Source organism: Arachis ipaensis, chromosome B9 (genome assembly GCF_059453495.1).
Source record: "Arachis ipaensis isolate K30076 ecotype BB chromosome B9, ASM5945349v1, whole genome shotgun sequence".
NCBI lineage: Eukaryota > Viridiplantae > Streptophyta > Magnoliopsida > Fabales > Fabaceae > Arachis > Arachis ipaensis.
The window spans coordinates 63,981,061-63,990,865 of NC_142444.1; the positions used below are offsets into that span (position 1 = coordinate 63,981,061).

General features: G+C 37.4%; 1 protein-coding gene across 1 annotated transcript; it reads left to right on the plus strand.

Annotated features, from left to right (window-relative positions):
* The first annotated feature begins 211 nt into the window (after nucleotides 1-211).
* On the plus strand, nucleotides 212-2,079 carry LOC107615618 (uncharacterized). Its single transcript, XM_016317668.2, has one exon. The coding sequence runs from the start codon at nucleotides 349-351 to the stop codon at nucleotides 1,519-1,521; it is 1,173 nt and encodes a 390-aa protein (XP_016173154.1). The 5' UTR covers nucleotides 212-348; the 3' UTR covers nucleotides 1,522-2,079.
* Nucleotides 2,080-9,805: the final 7,726 nt, after the last annotated feature.

Below are 9,805 nucleotides of genomic sequence, written 5' to 3' on the forward strand. Positions count from 1 at the left end.
CAACTTGTTTCAACTTTCAGAAACCGCCGCCTCTCTCTTCAATCACTTGAATCCACACATATAGGCAGTTAGATGCCCCAAAAATAAAAACATCCGTTGCTTAATTTGATCTCTAATACAACAACATCCAATGAGAGCGCATTCTTCGTAGCACTTAAAACAAACAAGAAACAAATAGAAAGGGTTAAAGAAGAAGAAAAAAGAAAAGAAACACAGTTTCCATCAACACATACATTAAGGTGAGGTGTGAGGTGGTGAGCGAGATAGAAGTATCTCCCCCACCCTCATTGCAATAATTAATTCTTCTCACCGAGCAACAATCCAAAAGGGAAACACTTACATACAAAGATGTCTACGCTTGCGCCCCCATTCCAGCTTCTAGAACTCAACATCATCTCCGGACAAGACCTTGCGCCAGTTGTCAAGAACATGAAAGCCTACGCGGTTGCATGGATTCACCCTGATCGCAAGCTAACCACCCAAATCGACCCCGACGGCGACAACAACCCAATGTGGAACGAGAAATTCGTCTTCCGCGTCGACGACGACTTCCTCAATGCCGAGGACTCCGTCATCATGATCGAGATCTACGCCTCCGCTTGGCTACGCGATGTCCTCATCGGAACCGTCGGCATCCTCGTCAGCAACCTCTTGCCACCTTCCACGCGCCTCAACCGTAAATCCTCCAAGGTTCGGTTCGTGGCGCTTCAAGTCCGACGACCCTCGGGTCGTCCTCAAGGGATCCTTAACATCGGCGTCAATCTTGTTGACGCTGCAATGAGAAGTATGCCGATGTATTCGGAGCTTAGCGCCTCCGTGGTTGAGGAGTGGGATTTGATGGATCCGAAGAAGGAAAATAACAAGCCCAGTCAAACTCCTCGAAGCGATAACAGCGGTGGGTATGATTTCAAGTTGTACCCATTACAACGTTGCCAGAGCGAGAAGAATGATTCTACCATTAACGATTATGCGTATACGCCTGGTAAACAGAGCCGTTATTATGAAGATGAGCATGGGATGGGATCTGAAATCGGGATTCCACTTACAAAGAACGGAAAGATTGTGAATGCAAATGGATCTTTGTGTTCTGATGTTGGACCGTCGCCGTCCGTTGTGGCAGCAGCAATAGCTAAAGGATTGTACCCTGTGCCATTACCGGTGCCAAGGGCGACGCCGGCCAACCCATTGATTCTTGATTGGCCGGGGAAGGATGGTGAGATGGGGATGACGAAGAATAATATGATCGATAGGTGGCGGTCTGAACCGGATATGACGCCGGTATACGACCACCTCGGACAGCATCCTAAGAGGGGGAAGGCAATGAGTGTAAAGGGTAAGAACCAGAGAAGGCACAATGCTAACAATGGCATGTTTTCTTGCTTCGGCACCGCGTTGGGGTGCGAGTTTTCGATTACTTGCGGCGGGGGTAATCGGAAGCAGAAGAGGGTTGGAGGTGGCAAGGGTCATCATAATAATACTGCTCCATCTGAGATGACCTATGATGAAATATCATATATTTGAGAAATTAAGAACACGATGGTTCATTACACAAAGGAAATAATAATCAGATTCATTGATTTCTTGATCATTTATATACATATATTCACATGCATGATATAAGATTTTAATTAATTCTTTCACATACATGCATGACATTCATTATTGGCCTCTTGCATGTGTGTCTAGTGAACGAAGTAGCCTTTTTGCTTCATTGATCACTATTTGGAGAAGTGTTTGTAATGATATAAATCTTCATTTCGAGCATGCATACATTATCTACCACTCTGATCTTCCTCAAAGGCATCATGTAATAATGTTTTATCTTTTTTTCTTGGGAGAATTTCATGTGAGGCATGCACTATGTATTGTTGCAATTGATGAAATTTATAAATAGATTGGATTTAGAATAATTAGGAGTGATTCATTGTAGGGTATGTCTCCATAGGAGTACATGGTCAGGCCTTATGTCTCCTCCGATTCATATATTTTATTTTTTATGATTGGTTTGATTCTCTTTTTTTTTTTTTCTTTGCTTTACTTCTCTTCTCTTTTCTCTTTTCTCATCTCCTACCATATTGTCTCGTAAAGACAAGACCATGTATATTGATTATTATTTAACGATTTAACAGTGATAAAAATAACATGAATATCATCATCAAGATGGTGGTGCTACTTACGAGATTTTCAAATCGCCTCATGACGAATGGATTCAAACTGTTGATTTAATTTTCTTGGTTTTAATCTTTTTATTATGCAATGAAATTATAACTACTTAATTTCTGTTCCGATCCTCAAAACTTTTTAGAGTAATATTATTTTAACATAAAAAAAATATTTATTTGACAACTACACAAATGGAACTTGAATAATCAAGCGGCCCGGTGGATGTACATAATGTCGTATTTTTTTAGCTAATTGGATGGTGCCTTTGATGTATAATTTTTTTAATTTATTTTTATATTTTCTAAATTAAATATTAATTTTTAATTTTTTTAATTAGTTAACTAGTCACTATCTTTTAGACACGGTAACAATTTTTTTTTCTTAAAATAAGAATGGCATGTAAAATGACCCAATTTTTATAATTGTTTGTCGAAAAATTCATTATCTCATTATTATAAATTGATGATAAATACTATTCAAGATTAAATTTGATTCCATTTAATAATAGCCAAGATAAAATTTAGATTCTAGTTAAAATGAGTTGACTTTTACTTTTTTGTCCCAATCATTATATAAGCGTGACCCTTTCTCTTCTTCCTCTTTTTCGGTTTTTCTTCTTCGAAAAAACTTTCAATTTTCTCTACAAAAGAACTGTAATATCTTTCTCACTTGGAGACTCTACACAACCGTCTCTTTTCATTTTTGGTGGTTGCCCTCTATTCGAGGTTGCTTCTTGCATTCTTCAGCAGTTGCTATTTTTCATAGTTGGTAGTGTGCTATCTTCATACTTCTCCTTTGCCAAGGTTGGTATTTCATTACTTTTGTTTTTTGTCTTATGTTTTTTCGTTTTTTGTTGGCATTTGGTGTGGAGATGGATTCTTAAAATGTTGAACCCTTCGGTGACTTTGTTGTGAGAGTTTGCTGAACGTAGTTGCATAATTTCTGTATCGTGTTTGCGGATTTTTATTTTGATTTCTGAACAATGTAATAAAGGTGATTTGCTTCTTGATTGAATCTTGATGTCTCTGTTTACAAAGATTCCTTCTTTATTGCTTTTGTAAATTCGGGGTGTATTTTTCCCTTAAATAGAGCCATTGTTGCTTTTGATAATGGCACCTGTTACGTCCTGTTGCTGCCGAGGTATGACAGTCCTTCCAGCGGGTCACGGTGTACGGATGGAAGAGTGATACTTCGGCTGAGGAGAAATACGGCGGCGGAAACACCTGCAAAAAGCACTCCGACGCTCAAGTAAGAATATGAATTAAGAGAGAAAGTGATAATAAAATAAGAGTAAATGTGCTATGTAACCTGTGTTTCTTCGTAGTTACTTATTTGTTTATATAGACGTTAGGAGTGAGTTAGTTGGAGCTTGTTTAGGGATTTTTCGTGTTTGTCGAGAATATCCTGATAACGTTAACCCTAGTCAGTTGAGATTTTGCGTTCTGTTGGAGTTTCCAGATTCTTTGGCGTTAGTTATTTACTTGGTTCTATTTGGTGAGATATGATAGCTGACCGAGGTCTGTTTCGGCGAGATGTGTTTTGTTGACCGAGTTTATAGGCTACGTATCATAGCCTCTAAGGTCGCCCTGTGTCCTTGAAGGGACAGGGGCGAGCTTTTTTACTCCTTTGGTCTTGGAATTGTTGTCGTGATTTTTAGGTTTTGTTTTTTGAATTGGTTTCCTTGGGAAGGAGGAAAGTGAGCATTTAATTGCCGTTTCCTTTCCCACGCTGAAATGATTGATGTGAGTTTCCCTGTGCAATTTTTCGCGTGATCCTGGCCCTTGATTTTTGTTGAAATTTTTGGACGGTTGAGATCAGGGCGGTTTTAACTTGTGTTATGGAGACCATTTCACTACCCCATGTTTTATTACTGGGATTTGTTATAGGTAACTTCTACTTCCCTTATTTTCAATCCTACTTTTGCTATCACAGGAGGAAGAAAGAATGAGTGCCAAAGGTTCGTTTTGAAGGATTTCGGTCTTCTCTTCTGTTTTCTTCCTATTTTTTGTTTGTTCAGTTCTTATGGAAAAGGGCAAGGTTATTGTGGCCGAGGACGATCCTTGTAGTTGGGTTAGTGAACAGGTGAAACAATGTGTGTCTAGGTTTAATGATCTTGAATCTGTGAAGGTGTTAGGCTCTGACGTGTGGGTTAGGGAGGGTCATAGGATTAGGATAGAGCTTTTGCCGTGTGAGGAAGGGGATCATGTGTGCAAGTGATGTGTGAGCATCTTGTCTATCTTTTCCTAGTGAATTTGTATCTAAATTGTTGAATTTAATTAAGAATTAATTATATTTTAGCCACTATAGATGCTATTTTGAGTTTTGTACAATACTGTTTATTTTAGGTAGCATTTTGCGGAATTTGATGGAGTTTCTGCAGAGAAAGAGAAGAAGCCAAGGAGATGACCAGCGAATACCGACCCGGACGCATGGCTCACGCAACCGCGCGGAATGGAGGAAATCACAATGATGCAATCGCGTGCATGACGCGATCGCGTGGACTGGAATCTGCACAAATGACACGAACGCGTGGACGACGCAGACGCGTCACATGCGCCACGTGCAGAAAAAGTAGAAAAACGCTGGGGGCGATGTCTGGGCTGTTTTGACCCAGTTCTTAGTCCAGAAATCACATATTAAAAACTGCAGAATGGACAAATCAAGTGGTCCCCACCCATCAGTTGAAGATCTGTTAATTAATTCAAATTTAAATTCAAATCTTAAATTAGGAAAATATATTATTTTAATTTTTAGTTTTAGATATTAGATTTTAAATTTATTAGGATTAGTTATAAAAGGAAGAAGCTTTTCCTTCCTTTGTGGAGGTCCTGGGGAGATTCCACCTCATTCCAGGGGAACATAATTGACAATCCTAATTTTCTCTCTTTTCTATAAGCAACAAAACCTCCACTGTTAAGGTTAGGAGCTCTGTCTATTTCTATGGATTGATTTTATTACTTTTTCTATTTTAATTTATGTATGGATTTGTAATTTAAGAATTGTTTTCGCTCTTTATTTTATGAATTTGGGTGGAACGGAAGTATGACCCTCTTTCTATTTGAGTTCCTGTAAAACTTGGAAAAGCTCTTTACTTGAACAACAGCTTGAAAACATATTCTCCTAAATTTTAATTATTTGGACTTAACGGGATACGTGACATATAATCCTTTTATTTTTGGGTAATTAGAATTTTTGTGGCATATAAACTGGAATTTTATTATCACCCTCTAAATTGAATTAATTGACCAAGGAATTGGCTGTTGATGAATTTTAGAGGAGACTAGGAAGGTCTAAGGAATTAGGGTCTAGTCACATATAGTTTGCCATAAATTAAATCATACATGATTAAAATAGTTAGTAAAAAAAATTAATCAGGAAAAATAGATAACTCTGAAACCTTAACTATCTTCTCCATATTTTATTCCCAACTTATTTATCTGCCTGTCTTTAATATTTTTAATATTGTTTAATGTCTTTTATATTGCATCTCAACACTATTTTCTGTTTGTCTAACTAATCCTATCAAACGCTATTGTTGTTTAATCCATCAATCCTCGTGGGATCGACCCTTACTCACGTAAGGTATTACTTGGTACGACCCGGTGCACTTGCCGGTTAGTAAGTGTGGTTGTAAATTACCGCACCAAATTTTTGACGCCGTTGTCGGGAATTGACTGTGATTAACAACTATTAGTTGTTTGATTGTTTAGATTAGGCGTTTTAATTTTAAATTTTATTTAAGTATTGTTTTATTTTTTTTCAAAAAAAAAACTTTTTTTTTCGTTTCCAACCCCTGTCCCCCGTTTTAAAATTTTTTTTTCCTTTTTTCTTTTTCATTTAACTTTTAAAATTTTTTTAAAAAGGAGCCTTCGTCCGTTTTTTTTATATACTTTCCTTTTTTATTTTTAATTTCTTTTATTTTCATTCTGTTCTTTTCGTTATTATTATATATATATATATTTTTTTTTCTTTTTATATTTTATTAGCTTTATTTTATTTTTATTTTTAATTAAAAAAAATAAATAAATAAATAATTAAATAAATAATTTTATAAATAAATAACACTAATAATTTTTTTTTAATTTTTGAAATTAAGTTTGGTGTTTCCTAGTTAGTGTTATTTTAATTTTTTCTTATTTCAATTTTTAAAATTTTGTTCTTTTTTCTTTGCTTTCCTATTTACCACATGGTGCGTTTAATTCTTTTTGGTGTGTTGTGCTAAGGAAAAATAATGGAGAGAGATCATATGGGTTACTACTCGCACCCAAGTAGTGATTCATATCCTTATGAATGGGGAAACTACCCAAATTTTGGTTGGCAAGGTCAAAACCAAAGAAACCTCAGTGCTCCATGTTCCAACTATCAAGAGCCACTATCTCCCTATCCATACCAAGAACCATCCTCTTTTTACACTTATCAAGAACCATCACCTCCTTTTTATTCATCTCAAATACCATCAGATCTTGAGCTTCTCATAAAAGAATGCTTACATGATATAAAGACAAGTGTCAAAATATATAGAGAAGCATATGCAGTCGATTATCAAGTACCAGGAAGAAGAACAAGCAAATTCCTTTCCAAAAGATACAATGCAAGATCCTATGGAAGAAAGTGAGGAAATCAATCAAAGGAGTTTATACTCCAGTGCATTAGAGAACTTTTCATCCTCACACATGGAAGAAGAGGAAGATGCAAAAACAAAGGAGGAAGATGCACCCACAAAGGAGGAAGATACACAACCTCCCATGCCCTTGGTAAGCAATGAAGAAGAGATTGAATTAAAAGAAAGCTACCAAGAAGAAGAGGTTGAAATTGAGGAAGCTTGCAAAGAGGTGGAAGAATTCAAAGAAGAACACAAGAGAGTGGAGCTTGCAAGACCTCTCCCAAAGCCATCACCATCCAATACAACATTCAAGTGGGTAAAATTTCTACCCTTAACCTTTACTTTCTCACTTGAATATGGACTACTGGAGACGGATGGTCAACTTAGAGCTCTTTGTGGCATTAAGAGTAAGAGGAAGATGGTTAATGGTAAGAGTTGTCAAGCAAGGTTCAATATGGTTGCATGCTCCGAATTGAAGTGCAAGAATTGGTGTAGAGCTAATTTGAATGGGTCTAGAAGGTTGTTTGGATGTCTCTGTTCAGATTGCTTGCCACCCGGTGGGAACAATGGTGATACACAAGAAGACGGGTGTAAAAGCAAGGTTTGAAACCCTGGAATTCATTCCCACAATCAACACTCTTGGGACCTTGTCACTTACTTCAACTTGCTCAAAGGCGTTATGCGCCTAGTTTGGGATCCCGGTAGCCATTGGAATTGCAAACATTGGTGGAGATTCCTGGATCAGTACAAGCACAAGCCACCATGACAAGAAGCTCACAACATGTCCAACTTAAGGATTTTAACTAAAAGTGCTAGGTGGGAGACAACCCACCGTGGTATGATCGTTCTTTTTCATTCTTAATTTTTAGTTTTAGATATTAAAATCTAATATCTAAAACTAAAAATTAAAATAATATCTTTTCCTAATTTTAAGATTTGAATTTAAATTTGAATTAATTAACAGATCTTCAGTTGATGGGTGGGGACCACTTGTTCTGTCCATTCTGCAGCTTCTAATCTGTGTTTTCTGGGCTGAAAATTGAGTTAAAACAGCCCAGAAATCGCCCCCAGCATTTTCTGTCAATTCTGCAGATCGCTCATATGACGCGTCCGCGTCGTCCACGCGTTCGCGTCATTTGTGCATATTCCAGTCCACGCGATCGCGTCAGGCACGCGATCGCATCATTGCGATTTCCTCCATTCCGCGCGGTCGCGTGAGCCATGCGTCCGCGTTGGTATTCGCTGGTCATCTCCTTGGCTTCTTCTCTTTCTCTGCAGAAACTTCATCAAATCCATCCGAATGCTACCTAAAATAAATAAAATTGCACAAAACTCAAAATAGCATCCATAGTGGCTAAAATATAATTAATTCTTAATTAAACTCAACAAATTAGATGCAAATTCACTAGGAAAGATGCTCACGCATCACAATATCAAACTTAAACTGTTGCTTGTCCTCAAGCAACCAAAACTAATATAAGCTTAGGATGTGAATTTGCATGAGAATGAGAGTTCGATTAAGCCCATGTCTTCTCTTATAGTGGGATTTACAACTGCAATCCTGAACAGTTTTGGTATCTCACTTTATCCTTTGAAGTTCAGAATGATTGGCATCCATAGGAACTCAGAATTCAGATAGTGTTATTGATTCTCCTAGTTCAGTATGTTGATTCTTGAACACAGTTTCTTTATGAGTCTTGGCCATGACCCTAAGCATTTTGTTTTCCAGTATTACCACCGGATACATAAATGCCACAGACACATAACTGGGTGAACCTTTTCAGATTGTGACACAGCTTTGCTAGAGTCCCCAGTTAGAGGTGCCCAGAGTTCTTAAGCACACTTTTTTTGCTTTGGACCACGACTTTAACCGCTCAGTCTCAAGCTTTTCACTTGACACCTTCACGCCACAAGCACATGGTTAGGGACAGCTTGATTTAGCCGCTTAGGCCAGGATTTTATTCCTTTGGGCCCTCCTATCCATTAATGCTCAAAGTCTTGGATCCTTTTTTTTTTTTACCCTTTGCCTTTTAGTTTAAAGGGGTATTGGCTTTTTCTGCTTGCTTTTTTTTCTTTGTATTTTTTTATATATATATTTTTTTATATTTTTTTCGCAAGCTTTGTATTTTTCACTGCTTTTTCTTGCTTCAAGAATCAATTTTATGGTTTTTCAGATTATCAATAACATTTCTTTTTTTTATTTTCCATCATTCTTTCAAGAGCCAACAATTTTAACCTTCATAAACTTCACTATCAAAAATATGCACTGTTCAAGCATGCATTCAGAGTCACAGAAAATACCACCACATTTAAGTAAATAAGACTACTCTAAAAATTAAACTCAAATTCTAATGCACTACATCACTTCTTTTTCTTTTCTTTTTAGGTTCAAGTTCAGTGAGTGGTACATGAAATATCTTTTCAGCATTAAAGTAATTAAAAGAAAACTAAACTAGTCCTATGATTCTAACTAATAAAGGATCATGCAACAAACAAAAAAAATAGCAGAAAACCGGAACATAACATAGACAAAGAGGGGAGAAATAAAAAAAATGAAAGGAACTCAACCACCTTAGTTATCCTAGCAATCGTTTATTCTTCAGGTTGTGCTCCTCAGTGAAGATGATTCGCCTCCCTTTTGGTGCCATAGGAATAAACAGAAAACCCTTAAGCGAAGCGTCAACACCAAACTTAAAAGTTTGATTGTCCTCAAGCAAAGAAGAACTGAAAATAGAAAGAGATAATTTATTATGAAAGAAAGAAAAAGAAGAGGATAAAAGAATAAGAGAAAATTAAGATTGGGAGAGAGAAGGAAAGAAAACTGGGTGGAATTAGTGCGGCGCAAGCGGCGCGGACGCGTGAGTCACGCGATCGCGTGGTTAGCGCGCTGTTGAAGTGGCGCGAACGCGTGGGTGACGCGATCGCGTGGATGGCCGATATTGAAAAAACGACGCTAACGCGTGGGGTACGCGTTCGCGTGACCAAATTTGTGCTTTTAGCACACTTCTTGCCCGAAGCCAGCACAACTCTCTGCCCAAG